Raw genomic sequence first — 27,817 nt, 5'->3', positions numbered from 1 at the left:
CCTCCCCCCTTCAGCCCTCCCCCAAGGTCCCCATGCTCCCAATTTACTCAGGAGATCTTGTTTTTTTTCTACTTTCTACTTCCTATGTAGATTAGATCTATGTAAGTCTCTCTTAGTGTCCGCATTGTTGTCTAAGTTCTCTGGGATTGTGGTTTGTAGGCTGGCTTTCTTTTATGATACAATTTTTAATGGCTTGCTTTAATTAATTTTTGGTATGTGTGTAGGTGTGCACATGCATGCGTGTACAGGTGCTTCTATGTGGGCATGTGATGGCCAGACATTGGTGTTAGGTGCCTTCTCTATTGCTCTCTACTTTTTTTCTGTGTGTGTGTGTGTGTGTGTGTGTGTGTGTACACACAAGCATGAGTGTGTGCCATGGACAACTTGCTGGAATACGTTTTCTTATACAGTGCAGGTTGAATACCTGAAACTCTTACAGATTTGTTGGCCAATATCTTTCTCTAGTGAGCTAGATCGCTGGCCCTTTACCTCATTCTGGGACCTGGAGCTGGACTGACTGGCCAGTGAGGCCCCGGGACCTCTCCATTTCTTCCCAGCGCTGGGACTATAGGCGCGTGCAGTCACCATCCAGTTTCCACGGGGGTGCACAGCAACCACTTGGCCCGCTGAGCTGTCTCTTCAGCCCCTCCTTGATAGCTTTAACACATCTATGTTTTTCTAAAGGGTAGCTAGTAAGTATACTTAGGATTTTAGGAAAGTTTCTCCCCATAATCCACTTGTAGATAGTCCTAGAAGTTCAGTTCTTGGAGAAGTGCAGCTGCAGTACTTTAGGACTGCCACCAGGTAGGGGGACGCCTACAGGCAGAGGCTTGGTGTGGAGAGCCTGACTAAGAAGCAGTTCCCCAAACGGTGAATCACGAACTATCTTGATCCTTTGAGGAAGTAACTTCTGTGTTCTACCTCAGGCTTTGCGGACTGAGAGAGAGTACAAGAGTCAGGGTATGGACAAAGGAGGACAGAGACGGTTCCGGGAAAACGATTGTGCGTTAAGTGCCCAGAGCAGAGGAAGGCTCTTCAGGAACTCATTTTGGGGTCGTTGTTTTAAATACAATACACAGAGTGTATTTGTTTCTGTATTTATGCAGTTTTATATTTGAAATATTAGTAAGAAGTGGACTATTGTACTTCTTTTGAAGAAATTTGGTAAATTAAAATCCTATAAATAAAATTTTGGAGGAGGGGATCAGGGACCTCAATGAATCTGTTTATTTTTCTTCTGAAGTGTTTGACTTTGCTTTTTTTCTTGGTATTTTGACACAGAACTCTCTGTAGCCCTGGCTATCCTGTTTTTCCATATGTTGGCCGAACTGTCCTTAAACTCACAGAATTCTCCTGCCTCTGCTTTCCTAAGGGCAGAGACTAAAGGCACACATGATTGTGCCTGCAAGTCCGGCAAGCTGATGTCTGCAGCTGTTTGCGAACCTGCGCAGCTGCCTCGCTGGGATTTCTTCTCACTGCTCACTAACTTCAGTTTTCTCATCTTTCAAACAGTGACCACATGGAAAATGTTTATGGCTATTTAATGAAAGTACACCAATCTCGTCACCTGTGAGGTGTGGCTCTTCGCAGCTACACGGTTAAGTTGATTTCCTGTCATAATAGTGGGAGCCTTTTAGAGAAAGGTCCTACCTTATCTCTCCTACAAGTTGATGGCATTTTCCTTAGGTGGAGAAGTTGACATTTGTCCAAGTGTCAGCTTTCTAACTCTCAGAAATATATTAGAATAGAGTGTCTGTGCCCGGCGGGTGGTGGCGCACGCCCTTTAATCCCAGCACTCGGGAGGCAGAGGTAGGGGGATCTCTGAGTTCTGAGGCCAGCCTGGTCTACAAGAGCTAGATCCAGGACAGGCTCTAGAAACTACAGGGAAACCCTGTCTCGAAAAAACAAAAACAAAACAACAACAACAACAACAAAAACATAGAGTGCTGTGTTCACTTGCCATGTGCTTTTTACTGTGTGCAGATGGTGAGGAAAATAGGCATTGTGCTTGATTCTCAAAGCTCTGTCGACCTTGGAGGGTTAACCTAGGCAGCCTACAGCCACACAGGCAGTTGGGTGAGCAGGGCACCTGGATTCTCTCAAGTGCAGTTGCAGGCAGAAGTATGAAGCTTTTACTTTTTAAATTGAAATTAAATATATAGGATTTAAAGCATCCAACTCATGTGTTTTTTTAAATATAATCACCTTTTGTTCAGCTGTTAACAATAACCCTATCTCCAGAACCTTCCTCATCGTCTCAATCTAAAACTCTGAACCCCTTTATATAATAGTATCCCTCCACAAGCCTTCCCCCTACTTTGGTCTCTGGATTTAATACTTCTGTGCCATGTCCACGGAGCCCTACAATATGTGACCTTTGTGGACTTTTATCTCACTCTGCATAATTTCAAGATTTACCTGTATGAATCTAGACTTGTATTACAACTTTGAGTTGTTTATTGTTGTTTTTGTTTTGTTTCTTTTTTCTGAGACAGGGTTTCTCTGTGTGCCCTAGAACTCAGTCTGTACACAGGCTGTCCTCAAACTCAAGGTCTGACTGCTTCTGCCTCCTGAGTGCTGGTAGGTAAAGATGGTGGGCCACCCAGCTATTGATGGTTTTATTTTATTTTTATGTTTATATGTGAATGTGTGATGAGTACACCCCTGTGTACCTGACTGTACAGCAAAGCATGTGGAGATCAGAGTCAGTTCTATCTCAATCATGTGGTGCCCAGGGATTGAACTGACATCTTCAGACCTTGACAAACTCCCCTTTCTCCACTGGAACCATTTGGTTGGCCCAATTTTAAAAATTAATTATGTGTGTGTGTGTGTGCGCATGGGCACCAAACCATCTAACCTTAGGGCATCACACTGGCAGAAGTGCCTTCACCCAATAAGCCATTTCCCCTGATCCATACATTATTTAAGACCAGTAATAGTCAGTGTGTATATATGTGTATATAAAGCCTTTGTTTATTCATTCATCTATTGATGGACATTTGGGTTGTCTCTGGCTTTGGCAATTGTAAATAATGCTTCTGTAAATAGTTTGCCAGTATCTGTTCAAGTCTATGTTTTGTGTCTCTTCCAGGAAGTAGACTAATGTGTGTGTGTGTGTGTGTGTGTGTGTGTGTCTTAAAGAAATGAGCTGTGGCTGGATATGGTGGCATACAACTTTAATCCCAGCACTCAGGAGGTCAAGGCAAGGAGATCTCTGAATTAGGCCAGTCTGGTCTACATATAGAGGTCCTGGACAGCCAGGCTATATGAAGAGATCCTGACTCAAAAGACGAAAATAAAATAAATGAGTATTTTCTGTGTGGCCCAGGCTAAATCTAAGCTCTTGAGCCTCAGCATCTGGAGTGACTAGGACTACAGATATTGCCCTTGTGCCTGGTTGTCCCCTTCTGCTCTGACCAGCAAAGTTCCGTGCACAAGGTTCTTATTCTCTTCTCTATGCCTCACCTGCTGGGGTCCTCCTGTTTCTGCCTCTCAGTGCTGGGATGAGAGGCATGCAAAGCATGCGAGACTTTATGTGGGTGCTGGTGATTTGCTCTCAAGTCCTCATGCTTGCAAGCACACACGCTTACTCATTGAACCATCTCCCCAGCCTTCAATTGTTCTCTAAAGTAGTTCAACTAAAATTGCTAAATAAATAATTTTGAGTCTAAGGTCTATTTTAATAGACAATTTATTTTCACAAAACCGTGTATCACGCTGTTTCTAATTCATATGGTTTTGGAGAATTCTGCTTTTAATATGATAGGATAATTCAAGTTGCTTTCTTCCTATCTTAAACAACACAGACCAGGATTAATGTTTCTCAGACATGGCATAGAAATAAAGACAAAAATTTTTTATAAAAAGAACTGTTGTCCTATTGAAATTTGGGATCTTAGTTGATGCATCCTAAACTATCTAGTGTATAACTGAATCAGAACATCAATTTTTTTCCAAAGTCCACCAGTGTTCCATTAAATCCTTTGCCAAGGAAGATCAGTATTTCATCATTTAGTCTCGGGTTCCCTGTGTTCTGTGTCTCCAGTTGCAGTCTTTTCATTTTTAAACAAGGTAAGTAGCCTTCACTTGTGACCTATCTAAAGATACAGTCACAACATCTCTCTAAGTGTATAGTTCACTGGTTAAATCGTAGATCAAATTCATTTCTTTAAAATTCATATTGATTACTGAGGGTTATTTTTTAAAAGACCGATTATTATTTTATGTGTATGTGTGTAGGTACCTGTAGAGACCAAAAAAGGGCATTGGATCCCACTGGAACTGGAGTTATAGGTGATTTTAAGAATGGCTGTTGGGGGCTGGAGAGATGGCTCAGCGGTTAAGAGCATTGCCTGCTCTTCCAAAGGTCCTGAGTTCAATTCCCAGCAACCACATGGTGGCTCGCAACCATCTGTAATGGGGTCTGGTGTCCTCTTCTGGCCTGCAGGCATACACACAGAATATTGTATACATAATAGATATTAAAAAAAAAAAAAAAAAAAGAATGGCTGTTGGGAACCAAATTCAAGTCGTCTGCAAGAGCAGTATGTGCTCTTAACCACAGGACCGTCTCTGCAATTCCCATAATCACTTTTATCTGGCGTCACACCAGCCTAGAGTTCATATTTGGCATAACAGGTCTCCCTGCCCTCGTGTGCAGTTTATCAGAAGAGTATCCATCTAAAGGAGTGTTTACTGTGTTCTTCCCTGGGAAACACTTCTCCTGGGGCTAGAGAAGGAACTCGCATGGAGTGTCTACCCAGGGTATGTGAGGCCCTGGATTTGATCTCCAGCACCACAGAAAATACGTAAAATAGATGTTTCTCCCTCAGCTCTGTGGCTTGTGCCTTTATTTATGTATTTATTTATTTGTTTGTTTGATGTTTTGTTTTGTTTTGAGACAAGGTTTCTCTGTAGCTTTGGTGGCTGTCCTGGAACTCTTGTAGACCAGGCTGGCTTCGAACTCACAGAGATCCGCCTGCCTCTGCCTCCCGAGTACTGGAATTAAAGGCGGGTACCACCACCGCCCGGCTGGCTTGTACCTTTATTAAATGTGTCCAATTTTAAAGTAACTTTTGTCCTAGGAAGTTTGGTGTAGTTCCTGGTCTCCTCCTTGCCGTGTTTTAGTCTTAGTTGTTTGGTTTTGTTTTCTCCAGTGGAAGTCCACTATAACTTTTAAATGCTTGAAGTTTGCATGTGTTAGTTTGGCTAGGACAAATGTTTAAAATTCACCACCTTCTTAACCTCATTACAGGTTTTTTGTTTTAAACAATGAAGCTGGGCTATTGGAGTACTTTGTGAATGAACAGTCTAGAAATCAGAAACCCAGAGGTACTTTGCAGCTTGCAGGTGCTGTGATCTCACCCAGCGATGAGGACTCCCACACCTTCACAGTGAATGCTGCCAGTGGGGAGCAGTATAAACTCAGAGGTAAATGGGGCTGTGTTGGTGCACACCTTTAATCTTAGCACTCAGGAGGCAGAAGCAGGTAGATCACTGAGTTTGAGGCCAGCTTGCTCTACAGGCCAAGTTCCAGACTAGCCAGGGCTACACAAAGAAACTTTGTCTCAAAAACTGAAAATACATACATACATACATACATACATACATACATACATACATACCGCCATAAGGAACTTAAGACCTATTGCCTCATGTTCTTACCTGGTATGTTCTGTCTTCCTTAGGCAGTTTTCACTTCTAGCAAAGGCAACACTGTAGTCTCTCCTGCCCTGCCCCCTTTTTCTATAAGGAAGCAGAACCAGCCTTTGCTTTCTACTACTCTGTCTTCTGTTCTGTGGACAATTAATTGTGTTCCCCAAATAAATATGAAAATAAGTAACGTGTATGTTCTTTTTATCAGCCACAGATGCTAAAGAGCGGCAGCACTGGGTTAGCAGATTGCAGATATGTACACAGCACCACACAGAAGCTATTGGAAAGGTATGTGGCTTTGGACACGGTATTGGTACACAAAGTGGGTGAAATGTGAACTTTATACCTTCTTCCCCCCTGAGACAGGGTTTCTCTTTGTAGCTCTGGCTGTCCTGGAACTCACTCTATAGACTAGACTGGCCTCGAATTCACAGAGATCCACCTGCCTCTGCCTCTGCCTCTGCCTACCAAGTGAGTGCTGGGATTAAAGGCGTGCGCCACCATCACCCACTATTCTTTTACATTTAGATACCAGGGCCAGTAATGTGGGGTGATTTGCCATTAAGCTTAATGACCTCAGTCTGATCCCTGAGACCACATGGTTGAAAGAATTGACCTTGAGAATTGACCTCTTATTTTCATGTATGTTCTGATGTTCACATGCATATACATACAAAATAAATGAATGTTTATAAAAATACATTGAGATTCCATTTGTATACCATAAAGTTTGCTCTAATTTTAAAGAGTCTAATCCCATGGTGTTAGTGTAGTTATAAGATTATACAACCTTGGCAGAATGTGGCTATCAAGCTCCTAGGCAGCCCTACATAGTCAACACCGTTCTCTCCTTCCCAAACCCATACTTGTTTGCTTGGACATCTAAGCATTGTTTATTGGGTCAGCTTTTTCCACTTCAAGGTTCATCTACATTTACATGTAGATGTAAGTTCTCCTCTCAGTCCCCCTCCTGATAGGGTCTACTGTGCTCCTGGTGGCTGGCCTTGTAAGTACCCATTTGCTTCAGTTCACCAAGTGCTGGGGTATAGGGATAGGCCACCATGCCAGCTTGTGGATTCTTTCTTAGATGCTTTCTTTGAATTTGTTTTTTCAAGACAGGATCTCACTCTAACTCAAACTGGCCTGGAATTTGCCATGTACCCGGGGGTGATCTTAAACCTTAAACTCTTGGCAATCCTGGGTCAACACCACCCCGCCCCCTTTTTTGAGACAGGTTCTCATGTATCTCTTGCTGCCCTTACAATGTAGCTGAAAGTGACCTTCAATTTCTGCGTTTCCTGCCTCTATCTTCCAAGTACTAGGATATAAGCATGTTTTACCTCATTGGGTTTATATGATACTGGGAGTCAAATCCAAGGCTTTGTGCATGTTAGATGAGCCATTTACCAGTTAGGGCACATCCCAGCACTCCTCCTGTTTCAGCCTTTTCTGTGTGGTGTGTGTGTGTGTGTGTGTGTGTGTGTGTGTGTGTGTGTGTGTGTGTGTGTGTGTGTGTGTGTGGTGTCCGAACCTGTTTATCTTCCTCGATCCCTTTTGGCCTGGAACAGCTCGCTGATTTGGGTAGGCTAGCTCCAGGGACCCTCTGGTCTTTTCCTTCCCAGCAGGCCTGGCTGTTTTATGTAGATGCAGAGGATCTGAATTCTAGTCCTCATACTCAGGCAGCAAACGCTTAGCTGACAGCCTTTTGCCTACTCTACTTGCCTCAGCCTTCTAGGTGATAGGATTACAGGTGTGAGCACCTGGATCTGGCTTATTTTTATTTATAGATGTTATGAATTATGTGAACCAGGGTTTAAGGTTTTGGATGATCATTATTTCAGGTGTGTGTGCATTGGCATACAGGCGGAGGCCAGAGTTCAGGGTCAGTGTCTTCAGTCACTGGAGAGTGACTTGTGGAGACCTTGTGCTTTGAAATTAGCCTCTTAAAATAAATCAAATGAAACATTGTATTTAGGTCTGATGTCTAGTCTCTAGAAACATAATGTAATATTCTACTCATGGTGCCAACTGCTAGTCAGTCACAGTGAGCAGAAAGTACCAGACTGTTCTAATTGTTTCTTTAGGAGATACATTATATTACTGCTTACAGAAAAAAAAAAAAAAAAATATATATATATATATATATATATATATATTGTCTTAGAATGTTTAAAATAAGAAATCAGAAAAATCTTGTTCTTCTAATAAACTTTCAAAAAGTATATAAAAATTCTTTGAGAATGACAAACTGGAAACTTCAGTTTTATAATCTTTGAATAGCATGCAATTAATCTTCAGGAATTTGCCTAAATCAAATCTGTTGTTAATATATTCTCAAAATTGTACATGTTTAAAGCCTGAAATATATGATAATTTAATGGCAAGAGAACCAAAAATTTAAAAAGCAAAAGAGAAATTACTTTCTTTTTCTGACAGAACAATCCTCCACTGAAGTCACGGAGCTTCTCGCTTGCATCTAGTGGTAATTCTCCCATATCCCAGAGGAGACCAAGTCAGAATGCCATTTCTTTTTTTAATGTGGGACATTCCAAACTGCAGTCAGTGAACAAAAGAGCTCATTTGCATCCAGACCATCTTGTGGAAGTCAGAGAAGTAAGTATGAATTGAAGGCCAGGTAAGGTACACAGCAGCAGTGCCTGGTTTTCTCCCAGTGTCATGGATTCTATTTGTGCCTCTGGGCCCTTCTTTGTTTCTGTACATTCTACTAAGACTGCAGGTAGTCCAAGTTGTGTCTCACAACTATGTGCTGGGTAGGATACTGTCATTTTTCCAAGAGTCTGTATCTTTTTGAGTTTTCTTTTTAAAAAATCTATGTCTGTCTTTTTAGTTTTCAAGTAAAACTACAGGTTCCTTTGCTATAAAATTTATGGTCAAGAGAGTCATTAATCTGGTCATGGTGAACCATAACTGTAATCTGAGTTCTTGGGATGCTAAGGTAGGAGAATGGCCAGCGTGGGCTCCAAGTGTGAGAGCCATGACCTAGCAGGAAGGAGAGAGAGCCTATGCAGAGATCATTCTGTAAAACAACAACAAAATGTTATAGATAGGAATGAAGGCATGAGCTCAGTGGTAGAGTGTATGGCTAGTGTGTACAACCTCTGTGCTTCAACCCCTGGCTGAAAAGCCAAACAAAAACACACAGACCAGACAGGCAGACTGACACATAAAAATTTGTCACACACAAAAGTAGAGTTAATCTGGTATTGCCTTATCTTGTGATTTATTTCTTTTTAACTCTAGTTAATAAAGGGTGCAGTTTGCCAGGTTGTAACTATTTCAGGCATTGCTTGCTAAGTTAAATTTCATAGGGCTTCCAGTTTACTAAGATGTGGGTTGTGGACATGATACTTTAAATCACCCTGGTGTTTTGAAGCAGACGGCTGGGGAGAATGTGTCCTCTATCATGATATATTTATTATATTTATGAATATAGAAATTGAAATTTACAGAGATGAAGTAATATGCTTTGAGACACACAAAACAACCACTTTTGATTCTAATCCTGTTAAGCAAATAGGTTAGGTTATAAACATCTTTTTCATAAAAAGCAATATGTGAATTCTTGCTCTTTTTAAATCATTTTTCTTGATATTTTGCTTCACTAAGTAAGCTTTCAAAATTAAAATTTAGGTCCGGTGTGGTGGTGAATGCCTTTAGTCTCAGCACTTGGCAGGAGGAGGCAAGCAGAGGTGAGTTTGAGCTGAGCCAGGGCTATATAGTGAGACCTTGCCTCAAAAAATAAATCAAACTAACAAATAAATGACACCCAAAAAACTATTTGAAGGAAGGTCTGAAAGGTTGTTCAGAATGCAGAGTCCACCAAGCCAGATGATCAGAGCTTGGTCCCCAGAGCCCACATGGTGGAAGGAGAGCACGGATTCCCACAAGTTGTCCCCTAATTGCCACACATGCATATTACACTTACACACATTTATGTACATACATGCTCACACATGCAAAAAAATGTTAAAAATACTTTTTAAAACTTCTGTTTGGTATAGAACATCAGTTCATACCCCATCAAAATTCACATACTCACAATCCAAAAATTCAACTTTTAGAGTTTAGATATTAAATTAAAATTTATATAACAAAAGTTATAAAAACCTTAAAGCTAAGACTGCTGACCGTTGCTAAACCTATTACCGTCTTCATAAACTAACAGTATATGAGCCTTCAAGTCAGACACTGTCAAGCCAGCTGCCATCAATAATGGCCTGAAAGCTGGGTGTGGTTGAACATGCCTTGATCCCAGCACCCAAGAGGCAGAGTTAGGCCTGGGGCACATAGTCCTATGGCCAAAAGAAAAAGAAGTCAACTTTCATTGTTTATTGTTTGAGTTTTTGTGGTCTCCTAAGGTTTTCCTGATTACATTCTTTTTTTTTCTTTCTTTCTTTTTTTTTCTTTTTTTCTTTTATTTTGAGATACGGTTTTACTATAGACCAGACTGGCCTTCAATTCCGCCTGCCTCTGCCTCCTGACTGTTGGGATTAACGGCATGTCCCTCCCATCCCCCACCCCCCCCCCACACACATCCCGGCTTCACTGGCCCTTTAAAAACTCATTCTTTTGAATTCTTTGTTTGGCATTTCTTTTACATCTGTTTTTGGAATCTGCCACTAGAGAGGACATACTTTGGGCGGTATCGTGTTGCTGTATTTCTGTACTTGTTGTGTTCTGTGGTAGGAATTATCTGTTGGGATAGCTGTCTCTTCACCTGTCATGAAGACTTGAGGAAGCAGCTTTCTCTTGACAGTGTGTCCCAGGGTGTTGATGTTGTGTGGAGATGCAGCAGTTGCATTCTTTGCTCCAGAGGTGAATGTCCAGCGCTGGGACTTCAGGCCCCACCCCTACATATGCCCACTTGGATTTAGGCTGTTGGTCCTGGCCTTTTTGACTTTTGTCTCTCCTGTTCTTTGAGGTAAAGCTTCCACTGAAGGTCAGTCAGGACTAGGCCATGGTTGGGGTAAAGTTTATTGTCTTTCAGTTAGTTCAAGGCTGTAGCTTAGGTGGCAAAACACTCATTAAACTCAACGTGTTCAGCTCAGTCTCCAGCACTGCACTGAAAAAGAAACAAGAGTAACAGCAACAACAGGATAAAAACAAGCCAGATAGAGAAATGCACCAAAGAAAATTAGCTCAAGGACAACGCTCAACACACAACCAAGAGCGTGGGACTCTTAATCCCAGGGTCATGGGTTCAAGCCCCACGTTGGGCGCCAAAATGAAGGGGCTTGGTCGATTGGCAGTTATGATTAACCAGACTAGCTTTAATACATAATATTCTGCTTTAATAAAGGAAAGAAAAAGGAACTTACAAAAGCCAAGGTTCCAACGAGGAGCGCAAAGAAAAGGCGGGCCACACACCCGCAAGATTTTATAAGTAAATATTAGCCTAAGGGGGACATGCCTTACAAACAAGGTGATTGGCTGGGCTTCCCCTTCAATAAGGAAAGGGGTAAAAATACAGAATAAGCTTTAAAGGTTATTTTATTTTTAAAAAGGCAGGGGGGAGCAGAGTGTTGGTTCAGTAGGTGAGAGCATTTGTTGCTATTGTCGAAGATGGACTCAATGCCTAGTACCCACACAGTGGCTCACAGCCTGGACTCCAGGTCCAGGGGAGTCAATGCCCTCTTCTAACCTTCTCAGGCACCTAGCATGCCTGTGGTACACACATATATGTATACAGGCAAAACACTCTTACATAAAATTAAGTAAGTCTGATTTAAAAACAAAAGACAATAGGAAGGCCTTTTGTGGTTAGAGTTGCCTTTAATGTCAGCATTTAGGAGCTAAGACAGCTGAATTTCTGTGAGTTTAAGGCCAGCCTAGTCCACAGAGTGAGTTCTAGCCCAGCCAGAGTTACATAGTAAGACTTTGCCTAAAAATAAATAATAGATATTAAAATTTTAAAATGGAAGAAAAGAGAAAAGGAAAACTAGTTTGTAAATAGTTATCAAACCCTCCTGGCTGAGGTACTCAAAGAGCATCTGCTGTTGGTGGGTGCCAAGACTAGCAAGCAGGCTGTGCTGGGTCACAGATGACCCTGTTGATCTCTCAGCTGACAGCAAACAAGCTGGACTAGTAAGAAGGCCACACCCTATATCTTTTCACTCAACCAGGCTGTATTCTCTCCTAACACTTTTATTAAACAGTTGAGGCATGGGAAATAGTGGACCCCTTAAAGATCCCTCTCTCCCACTAAGCTTTGCTAGGCTATAGACTGACCAAGGTGGGCAAATGCTTATCACATAGATGTGCAGAATATGTGGACAAGGGCATTGGCAGTATCCGGGTAGTGGCAGCTTCTTATTACTGAGCCTCCTTTGGGCTAGAGGCTTCTAGTCAGTGCGCCTAGTGAATGTCCAAGCTACACTTATCTCCTTAGTGTCTCCCGAGTGAGAGAAGCAGTCTGAGCACTGAGTTCTGTTCTAAGGGAACCAGAAGAATCTGCTGAGTTTGTTTGTTTAGGTCCTATAGCTCTCTGACCCAAACCCCCTTTGGAAACTAATTACTCTACTTTGATTTCTCATGACAGAGGCAGGGTTACTTACTCCAGTGGCCTCTACTCTTTGTCTCAAAAGCAAAACAACAAATAATGGATTAATTAGCAGGACATGAGGAGTCTCTTTCATGTCTATCACTGTTCCTTTCCTCACTGACCAGACACCAAAAACTTCCAAAACTAGAAGCACACAGTAAGTGCTCCTTTGGAGAGATCTGTGCGGCCCACCGTGCATCTTTGCAGTTTGCTTATGTTGTTGGGTGTAGCTGTTCCTTTCTCTTCATTGCTGTAGTTTCTACATGAGCACGCTACACTTCTGTCCATTTTAATGTTGTTGGACATTGGAGTTGGTGAACATCTCTATGCCTCTGTTGTGTACTCGAGAATAATTGTTAAATCCTGGTTATATTTGTTTAGCTCTGTTATATCTCACAAAACTATTCTAAAGTGTTTGGACTTACTTCATAAATTTGAATTACTTGGGAATTAGTCTCTTAGTACATACATACATCTGTATGTGTGTTTGTATGTATTCTAGTGCTAGGAATTGAACATAGGGCTTCACTTACGCTAGGCAAACTCTGCTACTTAGCCCCACTAGTCTCCAAATTTATCTACAAGACATAAGCTAGGCATGGTGGCTCATATCTGTAATCTCAGTGCTTGGGAAGCTGAGGCAGGAGAAGTATCACAAGCTTTTTGTTTGTTTTTGTTTTTGGTCAAATTTTTAATTTTTTCTTATTTATGTGGATGTGTGTCTGCCTGCTTGTTTGTATGTGTACCACATGAATACAGTATTAAAGGAGGCCAAAAGAGGGTATTGTATCCCCTGAAGTTCCATGTAACTGTGAGCCACCCAATGTGGGTGCCAGGAATTGAATCCAGGTTTCTGAAAAGTACTAGTGCTCTTAACAGCTGAGGCGTCTTGCCAGTCTGTCTGTCTGTCTGTCTGTCTGTCTGCCCCTCCCTCTCCCTCCCTCCCTCTCTCTCTCTCTCTCTCTCTCTCTCTCTCTCTCTCTCTCTCTCTCTCTCTCTCAACAATTTATTTACTATATAGACTATCACTTTTGTGTGTGTTCTGCGGCTCAAACTCAGGTTGTCAGACTTGCTGGCCCGTGCCTTTACCTTCCGAGCCATCTCTCCAGCCCTGATTGCCATAAGTTTTGTGTTTTGTTTGGGAACAACCTGGGTTACTACATAGTGAGTTCTAGGCAATTCCCTACTACAAAGGGAAACCTATTTCAATAAATTCATAATAAATTAATAGATAATTTAAAAAATGACAACAGAGTATTCGTGTATTCACATTTATGAATGTGTTTATGTAGATATCTTTATGTCCAGTTTCTCATTTTGAAGATTTGTTTTCCTGGGAAAGGTAAATGTTTAAACCTTGCCTGTGTCTCATGTTTCATATAATGCACTTGATCTGCTTCATCGGGCCCCTTTGCACCCTTCTTTCACTACCTGATAAACTGCGTGTATATCAGTATGGAGCACAGGCTGGGTGCATGCAGCCCTAACACCAGGGGCAGAAACAGAAGGATCACTGGGACTTGCTGGCCAGTAACCAAGCCAAAGAACAAAAACAGGGAACTCCAGGTTTAGAGAGCAACCCTGCCTCCAGGGTCTTAGGTGGAGAGCCATGGAGGGGGCGCACACACACACACACACACACCCCTAAAACAAAGCTTCTAAAGCTCAGAGTTTTCTATTACAAAGTTTTTGTGTGAGTTAACGTAGTTCCAAGTAAGCAATCTGAGAACCTTCTGCTTACACTTGAAAGTATCATCATTAGTTTTCCTCTACAAATACTACATTGTTCACTAATTGTTATTCCATTAGCTCTGTTAGAAGTGGATAGGAACCTGGTGTGGTGGCTCACACCTACCTTCCCAGCACTTGGGAGGCAGAAGCAGATGGACTCTATGAGTTCAAGGCCATCCTGGTCTACGTAGCAGGTTCCAGGACAGCCAGGGCTACCTGGAGAGACTGGTTGGGGGGGGGGGTTATAGTAGTGTTGGGTAGGCTCCTAGTCAAAGAATGTCTTAAGTCTTTTGTGGAAAGCTTATAATCTAGTAGTTGCTTAAAACCGGCCTACTAATAGCAATAACAGTCCAGATGCCCGGACTAGGAAGTCAGGTGAGGGTGAGGCAGGTACGCTACCATGCTTTTGCATTGTTCAAGCCTGTTTAACACATCACAGGAAAGTGATTGAGGGCACAGACTGGAAATTAATTTTAATTGTGGAATTAAAAATTCAGTACCGCTGTTGACAATGTGATGAATGTTCTTCTGATGACTTGGGGAAGTTAATACTGCTAACAAAGTGGCAGGCATTTTGTGCTTTATTGCTTCCAGAGAAAATGTGTAGCCATCAAAGATCACAATCTTCGGTTGATAAGCATTGTTAAATGCCCATTAATTGAAAGTAGCCCAGCAGGGGCTGAAGTGATTAGGAACACTGGCTGCTTTTCCAGAGAACCTGGTTCATCTCTAGCACCCACATGGTCTTTAACTCCAGTCTCAAGGGATCTCATGCCTTCTTCCGGCCTCTGGGGGTAATACATGCATGTGGTACCCATACATGCAGACATAAACACAAAATAATAAAATAATTTTTTGGGGGGGGGGGAGTTGAGACAGGGTTTCTCTGTGTATCTCTGGCTGTCCTGGAACTCACTCTGTAGACCAGGCTGGCCTCAAATTCACAGAGATCTGCCTGCCTCTGCCTCCCTGAGTGCTGGGATCAAAGGCGGGTGTGCCACCACCACCTGGCTAATAAAATATTTTTTAAGCAGAAAGTAGCCTTGCAAAGTTAATATAGAATTCTAAGTCTAATATACTTGGAAAATACTTCAAAGAATGGATACTGTTATTTAAATGACTAGCAAACATTATCTGTGTCACGTCGTGAGTGAGACCCACAGGACTGTTGTTTCTCTTAGATGATGTCTCATGCAGAAGGACGACAACGAGACCTGATTAGACGGATCGAATGCCTTCCTGCTTCTGGCCTTCTTAGTTCTGTGGACCAGGACCTCTTGATGCTCAAAGCTACTTCCATGGCAACCATGAACTGCTTAAACGACTGCCTCCACATCCTCCAGTTGCAGCACGCGTCCCGTCAGAAGGGCTCGTTGCCCCCAGGTAGGTCAGAGATTAAAGGTAGGACTTAAGATTGGCCTTAAAACATGGGAAGCACTGATTTTGTTGTCATTTAATGCTATGAAAAACATTTTTTGAAAAATAGAAGAGGGAAATTAAAAATCAGTTGAGTTCCTTGATTTTTAGTTAGCACACTAGTGTGATACAAACTTCCTTATTTTGTGCTTTATTTTGGAATTCAGAATATTTTAGGTCTAATGTTTAACATTGAATATACCTTTCTAGACCTCAAACTCAGCATGTCAAAAGGTAAATAAATCTCAGTTTCTGTTCAAATAATGGCATTCCTCTCCATTGCTGTATCCAGGTGAATCACTGGGCTGTGTCCTGACTCCCAGCTCTGTCCCCTGCTCATTTCCTCTTTAGTGTTGTATTGTATTCTGTCATGTCATGGTTTTCACTAAAGATCAGAAGTACTTTCCAACTTACAATCTTTTGCTAAGGGAATTTTTTAGTTGTTTACATCCTTAGATGAGTACTTTGCTTCCCTCAAGTTATTCTTCTCATTTGAACATTGGATGAGCTGACCTGATGTAAGAGATGTGGGTTAATTTTAGTTAATGAGCTTGTTAGGAAAATGAAACATCTTATTTCTAGTCTGTACTATTTTAATTTTTAAAAGTCTATCAAACAGCACTGGTTCTGATTACTAGATTAAATGCTAAATAAACTTGATTAAGTAGTATGTCATTTAAAACAGTCATGGAACTTTTATATGGTTTATTTAATGCTACCTTATTTTGATGTTTTCTTCATGATTAAGAAAGATGTATGAGTAAATTTGCATTGATTGCTGAAGTTTGAAGTTTTAAAGTGAACGTCGTTTTCACATTGGACTTTTTGGAGGCTAGCTTTATAGGTAGTTCAAGGAATTACCTTATTGCCTTTGCTGGTTCTTACCATAGTTGCCATCTTTTCCAAATTTGGCCTGTAAAATTTTATTTTAAAATCTCCTCAGAATGAAAATATAACTTGGAAAAACAATTACCATTCCATTCAAATTCTTCAATGACATGGAAGCTGAAAGCTACGTTCAGAAGAATGTTTAACTCTGTAAAGTCATATTTTTGCTTTATCCATTTATGGACTGGCTATAAACTCACTATGTATCATGTATTACAGGCTAGTCAGCTACTCTTGCTCCCTTGGGTTTTGGGGTTTTTTTTTTTAGTTTTTTTTAATTTATATTTTATGTGTAAGTGCTCTGCATGTGCACCTACACACCAGAAGAGGGCATCAGGTCCTATTATAGATTTTTGTGAGCTGGGAATATCTATATATAGATTTCATGTGGTTGCTGGGAATTGAACTCAGGACTTCTGGAAGAGCAGCCAGTGCCCTTAAACCCTGAGCCACTTCTCCAGCCCATGCTGCACCTGCTTTCTAAGTACTGGGGCGACAAGTGTGTAGTGTTCTGCACCATCGCGTCTGGATACATGTTAGCTAGAGATTCATTTGTATATGTGTTAATTTGGAGGAGGCTTGAGGCCAGATGGCTGGTTTAATAAAGTTTACTATTTCTAGTTACCTGACTAGCTCTCTAAACTGAGTCTTTTTAATTAACGCTCACGTGTCTTCTATTTTTTTGGAAAAAATTGGATAGTGATATTAAAAATAGTTATTTTCAGGTAGAGGGAGAATGTTTTCTTATCTGTACAACTTTAAAATAGGCCCATGACCTTAGCCAGGACATCCCTCCAGTCTCCATGCCTCTAGTGCCAAGGGCCAGTGAACAAGGCAGGATACTACTAGCCTGTTGGGTACTTTGTCATTTATTGCTCTTTTCAAGTCTGGTCTTTGACTTAGTAAATGGCCTACTGTTTTCGGTTTCAGTTTTAGTAGTCTGAGTGTCCCTTTTTCTTGCACTCCATAACCTAGCTTCTGTGAAACCCAGATCAGCCTCTGAAATCAAATGGAACATTTCCATTATTGATTAGGCATAGAATCTTTGTTAAACTAGTTGAGGGTAACAAGAGACCATTGACTCATTAACTGAGAAGTGACAGGTCTCCAAATGTGACGCTGACTTTCACAAGGTCAGCTCTATGATTTCAGTAGAAAAGGTTTTCAGTTTAAGTTACTTTAGGCTGTTGATGATTTAAATAGAAGATATATGTGTAGTATTTAAATTAGAGCCAATTTTGATTGCTTGGGAAAATTGCAATTTTTAAACAAATTATGTTGATTTACCATCTCAGCTTCCTGGAGTGGCTCTCCACTAAAGCCTAATTATATACATTCTGACTATTAGAGGGACATAATCGATACCACTGGCTAATCTGCTGTTCGGGAGCTCACTCCATGATTCACAGACTTGTCTAAGAAGCAAGATCAGCCCTATTCAGGATGGATTTCTTTTACATAGTGTCTTATTTCAAGTTGCAAATTATCCTGTTGTGAAATACCCAATCATGGTGTTCATGCTAATGAGGCCCAGCCTCTGTCTCCTTTCAGGGCAGGTTGAACTGCTTTAGTCTTATAGCATCAAAACAAAATTGTTTAATAATATCCAGATCTGCTGTACTTCCCAGATTATGAGCGAGTCTCAGCAGAATTTTTCTCTTACTTCATCAGGAGCAACCATTGAGTGGCTGGAACCAAAGATACCTTTATCAAACCACTATAGGAATGGAGCTGAGCAACCCTTTGCACCTGAGCCGAGCAAGCCCATGGCAGTCCCGGAAGCACAGTCTGCCGCAGAGTCTGGAGCATTAGCAAGGGTAAGGGGGTATGAACATTTGATTTTGGTGGAAGAAATGAGGAATCATTGAAAGGGGCCGGTGTCGTTTTTGTTCTTAAGGCGTTTATGCCCACAGAATACTAGAGTAGCATTCTTGTGGTTCTAGCTGTTGGTCTACCTGAAAGCCGTTTATTTACTTTGGAAACTTAATTGAACTTGAACATGGATTTTCCAGGTCTAATGATGTCCCCCTTTAGTCTTTACTTTTGTCTGATATAGATAATTGTTTATTTATTTGATTTTTTTTTTCTTTTTGAGACAGGGTTTTACTCTTCCTAGCTGGCCTAGAACTTAATGTATAGCCCTAGTTGGACTTTAATGATCAATAGTCCTCATGGCTTACATCACAGGCACCACCACACCCAGCTTCTCATTACATTTTTTGTGTTTGTTTGTTTGTTTGTTTGTTTGTTTTTGAAACAGGGTTACTGTTTTTGAGACTAGGTGTAGCCCTGACCAGCCTGGAATTCTCTGTCAACCAGGCTGGCCTTGAACTCAGAGACTCACTTCCCTCTGCCTCCCAACTGTTGGAATTAAAGGCGTGGGTCCACACAACTTTGTTTATTGGTCTTTGCTTAAACAGCACTGAGATTGTAAGCTTTGCTCAGTGTGAGAAGTGCGTTGGTCACCAGTACAGTTGTGGCCCTTGCATTCTGGCATTCTGTCACGCAACCGCGGCTTTAGTAGTTACACAAGGTGGTGCTCATTTTGTGTTTCGGAACTACAGTGTTGTTTTCTGCTGTAGACGTACTGTTAGAAATCATATCATTTTTCATTTTGTTAGCTTTGCCTTTTATGTTCTTGTCTGCAATTTTTATGCCTACTATAATTACATAGACAGTTGAAGCTATTTTCTGTCAAGTGGTATGGTCTATATAGTGTTTTAAAGTCAAAATAAAATACTGAGTTAATGTCCCTGTTGTTGAATGTCTAGTTTGTCTTTTTGTTTTATTTTTAGTTTGTCTTTCTTATTAATAACACTCTTGTTAAGTATTATTTTCCCTCCCAAATTTTGATTATTTCTTTACAATATGTCCCCAGTAGAATTACTGAGTCTAGATTAATGCAAACTTTATATCATTTATATACGAGCAAGTTATTTCTTAAGAGGTAGGCACTAGTCCAAAACTGTAAAGACTTTGAATTTATCAAGAGGTGCTGGAAATCGGGAGCTGAGAAGCAGGAAAGCAGATTAGTAAGTAAATAGCGTGCGTTGACACACACATGTGCACACGTGTAGTTACCAGGCTGTCTGAAATTAGAGGAGAAAACAAACAGGAAAACACAGTTCTTTCATTGAAGAGGTGTGGAATTTACTTGAAGCCGCAGCTTCTGTACACTAAAACAAGCAGGTGATAAGATGAAACTTTTTTTCCTTAATTGATAAGATTTACACTCTTGCGATTTGCCCTTCAGAAAAGAAGGACTGGGTAGAAGAAGAATGCTTTGGAAACAGAGCTTTTAATGCTGGGCTTTCAGGTTCCTCACCTATGAAGTAGTGATTCTAATGCCTTGTGAGACTGTGGTCAGGATAAAGTTGGCAGGGTTACGCTATAACTAGCTTCTGAGAGCCAGTCACAGCATTGTTACATGCTATAGTCATGTACTCAGAGTGGAGTGGTCCTTCCTGCAGCATTGCTCCATAGAGCTCACAAATGCTGTGTGAGCTGTGCTCCCAGAGAAATACAGTCAGGCAGGCCTTAGTCTTAATATGAGAGACAGGGGGATCATGTGCTTGGGAGAGGATTTATGGACGATTGGTATATGATTTATGACTTGGAATTAAAATGTGATCAAAGACTGTGGAAGTAGAAATGAAAGCAAATGAATCAGCAGTGTGCATTTCAAATAACAAAAATTAGCTAGACTGACAAATTGGAAGCTTTTGAGCCAAAATAACAAGATAAAATTGTGTTGCTATTCCCAAAGCCAGGGAAGTCAGAAGGCACGAGGCTCAGAGCATGTGATTCCGAGCACGTTGAGGTCTCAGGAGAGAGGTGTGTAAATGATGAATGTTGGTGACGGGATCATGGATTTGGAGACAGGGCAGACTAGAAATGAGATGTATTCATGAAAGACCATGAACTAAAGGGCAGGTAGCCCAGCTTGTTACTCCAAATGAGAACCCAGAGCACGCAGGAAGCAAAATGAGACTTGTGTAAAAGAAGGGGCATGGGGTCTGCGAGTAGACTGCTGTATTTCCACACCCTAATGGTGACAGACTCTGCTCGAACGCACCGGAAGAGGCGAGAACACGGCGGAGGCTGTGGGACAGCAGGGGCACAGCTAGGGAGAAGGAACAGTCACAGAGCCTGGGCTGCTGGGGTGGCTCCTCTGACCACACGTGTGCCATGGCACGTACACACCCACACACATACAAGCACTTAACATACGTACAACTGTATAAATAAATAAGTAAAAAAAATTAAGATTAATTCTCTGAGGAGGGGTGGAACATGCTTTGTTTGTTTGTTTGTTTGGTTGGTTGGTTTTTTTTTTTTTCTAAGACAGGGTTTGTCTGTAAAATGTCCTGGCACTCGCTGTGTAGACAAGGCTGACCTTGAACTCACAGAGATCCACCTGCCTCTGCTTCCCAAGTGCTGGGATTAAAGGCGTGAGCCTCCACCACCCAGCTGAAACATGCATTTAATCCCAGCTCTCAGAAGGCAGAGGCAGGCCAAGCTCTGAGGTCCAGGCCAGTCTGGTTTATATAGCAAGTTTGGTTTTTTTGTAGTGCAGTGAAAATTGGGCCAATACAATGGTTTGGTGGGTTAAGGGACTTGCCATCCAGCCTGACAACCTGAGTTCAGTTCCTGAAACTCACATAATAGAAGAGAATTGACACCCTCCTGTTGTCCTCTGACTTCCACATGCATGCCATGCCCCACACATGCCCACATACATATAACATATACACATATACAAAGTAAGTAAATAAATGTAATATTTTTTTTAATATTGAAAATTGTATTCTTCTACAGTAATTCGACCTGGTGTTTTCCTTAACATTATTTCCAGTAGAGAAAGTTCCACCCACAAAGTAACTGGGTTCTGTTTATCATTATTGTTTGGTTTTTGGTACTAATATTGAGTGTGCCAGGGTCTTGGGTAACTGAACACATGCTCCATCTGAGAGATACCCCATCCTCCAAAGCTGTGTTTGCATTAGTAATCTGTAGCCTACGTTCCAACCTCAGATGTAAGGGTACCTTTCAGAATGTCAGCATTCTTAGTCACGACCTAGGAGGATTTCCTCTGAGGTCTCCTATAATTATTTAATCTCATATAATGGTTTTGTTTGGTCCATGTGTAGAGAGGGCTGTCAGTTCCCCCTGTTTTAAGAGTGACCTACATTCATGTAGACTTTATGTGCAGTGATTTAGGCTCCAGAGCAGGAGCTGCTTCCTGATAGGCTGACTCTTTAAAGAGGGGTGTGAGGAAGTCTTGGCTTTACTCCTCAGGATCATAAAAACAGAAAGCTCTGTACTGTAAGCACACAGAATTTGTCTGTGCAATCTTTTTTATTTTATTTTATTTTTTCTTGGTTTTTAGAGATAAAGTTTCTGTGTATAACTTTGAAGCCTGTCTTGGAACTTGCTCTGTAGACCAGGCTGGCCTCTCAGAGATCTGCCTGCCTCGGCCTCCCGAGTGCTTGGATTAAAGTTATGCTCCATCATACCTGGCAGGTTTGAGATTTTTTAGTTTGTATGTGTCTGTGTACTTGCCCATGTATGTTTGGTTTGGTTTTGGTCTAGCTACACAGAACAAGACATATGGGTATCTTACCTGAGTGTCATCAATAGTGGTGGGGAAATAGAAATGACACCACCAAGATAATCTCTTTATAAAAATCCTCCTAACTATCGAAGCATGATGGCTCACACCTGTATTCCTAGCTCTGCGTGAGGCTGTGGGTTTAAGACTGTCCCCAGATTACCTCCTCACCCCCACTCCACTGTCCTGATGTTCTTAAATCTAGTAAAGTAGAAAAGATGGATTCTTACATTCAGCTTTTTTGAGAAAGGTGCTGACAAGCTGATCTGTGAGAGGCAGGGCACCACCCTGTATAGACGCGACTGCTGATGAGGAGCTTGAACCTTGGTGTATTTGTTGTTCAGAGCAAGCTGGGCAGGTGTGGCGGCTCCAGCCTTCAATCCTAGCCACTCTAAAGACTGAGGCAAGAGAATCATCACAAGTTCAAAGTTAGCCTGAACTACAAAGTGAGTCTCCAAGCCACCCCAGCTACAGAGTGAGACTCTGGCCAAAACATAAAAGTCAGCAGGGTTGAGGGGATGGACCATTTGGCAGTTTCTGTTAGGCATATATGAGACTCTGAGTTCAGATTCCTTGGCACCCATGTAAAATGGAGGTGCGGTGGCACTGCAGTGCTGTGGAACAGGGTTAGGGAGATGGAGATAGACAGACACCTGGAGCTCACTGGCCAGCTGTCCTAGAAGAATCGGTGACCTCCGGGTCATTGAGCAGTCTAGTCTGAAAAAATAAAGCAAAAAGCAATAGAGGAAGATCTCTGACATCAGCCTCTAGCCTTTACATATACATACACACAGTCAGAACCCAAGAGCCTGTAATTTGAGTATGTGGCAAGTGAATTCAAGAGATTCGGGAGTTCAAAGACATACTTATTAGTTCCAGGCCAACCTGGGCCATTTGAAACTATTTCGAAACAAAAATAATTCCTGAGCATTAAAGGCTAGCCTGGGCTACAGAGTAAATCCTTACCCCACCTCCACCTTCATCTAAAAGCCCTAAAAAATTAAAAGTAAGGGCTGGAGAAATGGCTCAGAGGTTAAGAACATTGCCTGCTCTTCCAAAGGTCCTGAGTTCAATTCCCAGCAACCATATGGTGGCTCACAACCATCTGTAATGAGGTCTGGTGCCCTCTTCTGGCCTGCAGGCATACATGGAAGGAATGCTGTATACATAATAAATAAATAAATATTTAAAAAAATTAAAAGTAAGCCAAAGTAATAAATATGAAATTGTTTAACTAGTCATTAGAGCTAATGAGTTGGAAGTATGCGTCTTCTTTTTCTAGGAGGTTATTGATTTGATTAAAATGCTACACAGAGTACTTTTGGTAGCATTGTGACTGACAGGCCACAGAGCATTTCCATGTGTCTGGAATCTCTTCAACCACAGGTCTTCTCAGGCATGGGTGAATAGCAAAATAAGGTTCACAATAGTTAGATTTGATATGTGTGTGCATTCACCTTCAGATCTTACTTTATAGCTTTAGGTTAAACAGGGACAAATATTTAATCCTTAAACCTCTTGAATTTGGGGTTGGGGAGATGGCTCAGCAGTTGAGAGAGCATATTGCTCTTGAAGAGGACCAGCGTGTATACAGCTCCTAGCACTTGTGTTGGGTGGCTCACGGCTCCAGATTCAGGGAATCTGTGACCTTTCTTGTCAGCTACGCATATACACCCACAGACAAAAGACACAATTTTTCAAAGTAATAAAATAAAAAAATTAAAACAAAACCTTCTGAATTTAGCCGGACTTGGTGGCTTATGCCTGTACTCCCAAGACTTGGGAGGCTGAGTTCAAGGGCAGTTTGTCTTATATAGTGAGAGAGTTTGTCTCAAAACAAACAAAAATCACTTAAAATTGTAGATGTGGTGGTGGTTCCCAGATTAGTGTCAAAGCTAAGTTTATTCAGGGGACATTCTTTGCTCTTTTTGAAAAATACTGTTTCTGCAAAATAAATGTACTTTATTATCAGTACATCCCTGTGATCTCAGTACACAGAAGGCTAAGACGGGAGTTTGAGGCCAGCTTTGAATACATAGTGAGTTAACCATGGTTACACAGTAAGACTGTCTCAAAAAACAGATAGGGCTGGAGAGATGGCTCAGTGGTCAAGAGCACTGACTACTCTTCCAGAGGTCCTGAGTTCAATTCCCAGCAGCCACATGGTGGCTCACAACCATCTGTAATGAGGTCTGGTGCCTTCTTCTGGTGTGCAAGTGTACATAGGCAGAACACTCTCTACATAATAAATAAATAAATCTTTAAAAAAACAAACAGATAAAAAAAATCCCTTGTATCACAGGACCACAGTCTGTTCTGTACTAGTAGTTATGATCTCTTCAAAGGAAATGTTTTTCCTTAATGATTTGTTTAGACCTAGAATAAATGTCTCCAAGACTGAACTGTTTCATTCTTAGTAAATGTTAATAAGTCCTTATAACAGTGGACTCTGCTCTCTTCCCCATCCAGGAACCTGAAGAAATTGATGCAGATGATGAGCTCGAGGACACCTGTGACAACAAGGAGGATGACCTGGGGGCGGTGGAGGAGCAGCGCAGCGTTATCCTGCATCTCCTGTCACAGCTCAAGCTGGGCATGGATTTAACGAGAGTAAGTTACAGGTCACATCTGCACTCCTTGACAGGAGAGACTGAGGCAGGAGGATGGTGAACTAACTCAAGGCCAGCCTGGGCTGCTTAGATGTCTCTCACAAACAAACTGAGACTTGGGTTCCATCGAAGGCTGTATAGGTAGAGGTGAAAGATTGTTCCCCATGCTCACCAGTCATGGAACTTTAAAGAGAAAGCCTTTTGCCTTTGGAATTCAGTTTTTATCACTGAAAAGTCAAAAACACTGTCCTTTTGTATGTTTGGATTAGGAGGGGTGTTTAACTGAGACTTCCTGTGCTTGACAGGAGCTTTTCCTTTACACCGTGTATTTATGATGTGTGTGGTAGTGCGGGCAAGAGTCAGTTCTTTCCTTCAAACTCCTCAGGGTCAAGTTTGTGGTACAAGCCCCCTCCCTGCTGCGCCATCTCACAGCCGCTAATGAAAGACTTGAAGAGTGATTGGGTTCCACCAGAATTCTACCAAGGGGCAGGCATTTAGGAACTAATTAGCTTATTAGTCTTTTACTTCAGGTGTCAGTTGGTGTCATTCTGATCAGGAAATAGTTCACGTTAGCAGTTGTGGTTCTTGTTGAAGTAGTCTGGCGAGGGATCATCTGGTATTCGTTGCTGTGGTGGTTTTGTCCTTACTAGAGTTTAGGTTTAAAAGGCATAAAAGCAGCATTGAGGTTTATGAGACATAGAACACTTATTAAGAATTTTCTAGTAACTCAGGTAGAAAAGCTCTCTTTTGATAAAAATCAAATGTTATATACTTTCCTTATTTGTGTTTTATTAACTAAAAACATTATTGTTAATTGAGCACCATTCATACAACATTTAAAGGAATGATACTTCCAAACCATAAGGAGTATATGACACACACGCGCATGTGTGTGCCCCCGAGGACAGCTTGCAAGAAGGGGCTCTCTCTTCCACCACACAATCCCGGGACGAGAGTCGGGTCGTCGGCCTTGCAGCAGCACTTTACCACCCGAGCTGCCTCTCCAGCCCCATCTTCCTCCATTTCAAAGGACACTAAATGAGGATGGTTAAGCACATGGTAGAAAATGTGGAAATAATAAAGCTGGATCTGGTGGTGCGCACCTGTCATCTCAGTGTCCGGGAGACTGAGGCAAGAGGATTGCCTGAGTTTCAAAGCAGCTAGGGTACATGACAGATAATAGTGTCACATCATCTCAGTGTCTCTAAAGTATAGGATTATCTTCTAGGTTAATCATACGGAGGAGACCAGCCATAGCAAGCATTTCCAGGCAACAGCGCAACGAAACCCCTCCCGCACTAAACTCTAAACGTTGCTAGAACTCGGAGTCTTCTAGCGCCCTCCCAGTTGTAGCTTCCTACTTTTCCTATGTGCAGTGCTGAAGAAGGACGCTTAAAAGAAATCCCACACTAGCTCAGAATTGAGAATAGTAGAGGGTTATTTATTTAGGGGTAGACTCATAGATAACAATCCTCTGCTGAACAGGGAAGAGCAACTGAATTCCACAGCCGGAAAAGAGGCTGGATGCTTGCTTTTCATCAGCATAAACAGTGCAAGCAGGCCGCAGGAATCCCTGCAGCACTGCCTAGTGCCTCACTTGAAGTGAAGTCAGATCTGCTTTTCTTTATCTCTCTCACTTGTGTGTACACCGTGCCACTGTTGTTACCTTGTAAGGAACAATCTGAAAAAATAAATGTGAGGTGTCGGCTTCCTACAAACTACAGTCTGGCCTTGAGTTTGTTAATGTCCTGCCTCGCCCTCTAGAGTCTGGATTATAGGAGTGTGCCACTCTGCCTAGGTTTAAGAAAAAGTGACTAGCCACCAAAAGTTTAATTAGCTTACAAAAAAGGGCTGTTTTGTCAGGCGGTGGTGGCACACTCCCAGCACGCGGCAGGTAGAGACAGGTAGATCTCTGTGAGTTCGAGGCCACCCTGGTCTACAAGGGCTAGGACTGTTACACAGAGAAACCCTATCCCCTCCCCCCCAAAAAAAAGAAAGGAAGGAGGGAGGGAGAGAAAGGGCTATTTTGATAGATGAGGAAGGTAACGTTTGAGTCTCTGGCTTCAGCTTCTTGTAAAATCTTGCAAGAGTTTTTTCTTCATGAAGAAATGAGAAGGTAATGCGTGTGCACCCTGTAAAGTGCACATTTCCCCGAGTTCGAGCACGTAGTGGAGACGAGCTCCTGGTGTGAGAACCAGATGGAGCCAGGCTGTGTCTGGTGGAAGAGCGTCTTCCCACAGAAGAGACAGCGCCTAGGAGGGGCTGGCTCTGGAGCCTCTCCAGGAACCAGCGGTGTAGATTGCTTAAGATTAAACTTTCCAGTTCCCAAATATTAAATGCTGTTCCTTTTTTCTCCTTTCTGGGTACTTCTGGACTTGTCTGTGTGTGGACTTGTTTGGTACATTTTATTGGGCTTTCAGTAGAAGGGGTGAAGCCAAGCTAAGAGCATTGTTAGCTATGTTAGCTGCCAGTCCAGAGCTCTTTCACTTTAAATAACCGTGCAAGTCTTGTTAAAGCTCCAAAGATTATAGTTTAAAATACACATCACTTAAATTGATTTATTTACTTATTTATTTTTATTTTTCGCACTTTGGGCCTGGACATGGGCACAAATGCCAGTCTGGGTCAGCGGACAGCGTGCTGGAGCGGCTTCTCGTCTTCACCAGAGTGTTCTGAGACTCGCACTCAGGTCTTCTTGGTGCCAAATGCCTTCTTCTGCTAAGCTATTGGGGTGTTTTGTTTCTGATACAAGAGCTTCACTATGTGGCTTAGGCTGGCCTTGAACTCTTGATCTTCCTGCTTCTGCCCCCTGAGTGCTGGGATTGCAGCCTCAGCCATCATACCTGGGTCTTTTTTTATTGTATTATTTTATTTATGTTTATTTTCTTTCATTCATATCATTTCTTTCCTTTAAGAAATTAACTGAGAGAATGATTACTTGGTGGGTAAAATGGATATGAACTTCTTGGGACTTTTGAAAAATCTTGCCAGTTTACTATTCTCAAAGAGTTGAATCATTTTGCATTCTTCTGTTTCTGCCTTAAGTAAAACATTTAATCTGTCTTGCTTTGGGCTATTGAAACTTCTCTTCAAAATTATTCATTTGTGCTAAAAATTAACTTTGAGTTACAGTTGTTGCTTTGGTCTGTGATATATCTCTCTAGTCTGTTCTGTCATTTACTCTCTTCCTTCCTCCCCAGGCTGGCCTTGAACTTGGAGTCCTCCTGCCTCCACCTTCTAAGTGTTTAGATTGAAAGTATGGACCACCATGCCAGTCTTATGTGATGCTGGGCAGTGAACATGGTCCTGTGTGAACCCAGGCCATGTACGTGCTAGGCCAGC

General features: G+C 41.8%; 1 protein-coding gene across 1 annotated transcript in view; it reads left to right on the top strand.

Annotated features, from left to right (window-relative positions):
• Osbpl11 (oxysterol binding protein like 11) overlaps window positions 1-27,817 on the top strand; it is a 59,277-nt gene that overhangs the window by 12,786 nt on the left and 18,674 nt on the right. Inside the window, 8 exon segments of the mRNA XM_038344410.1 lie at window positions 1,513-1,569; window positions 5,252-5,433; window positions 5,867-5,946; window positions 8,095-8,271; window positions 15,133-15,334; window positions 17,927-18,072; window positions 24,336-24,476; window positions 25,823-25,850. Of these exon segments, the coding sequence (XP_038200338.1) occupies window positions 1,513-1,569; window positions 5,252-5,433; window positions 5,867-5,946; window positions 8,095-8,271; window positions 15,133-15,334; window positions 17,927-18,072; window positions 24,336-24,476; window positions 25,823-25,850 (1,013 nt within the window).

The sequence above is a fragment of the Arvicola amphibius genome, chromosome 10 (assembly GCF_903992535.2).
Source record: "Arvicola amphibius chromosome 10, mArvAmp1.2, whole genome shotgun sequence".
In the NCBI taxonomy this organism is placed as follows: Eukaryota; Metazoa; Chordata; class Mammalia; order Rodentia; family Cricetidae; genus Arvicola; species Arvicola amphibius.
The sequence above is the reverse complement of the archived record's forward strand: the minus strand, read 5'-3'. Positions and strand labels throughout refer to the sequence as shown.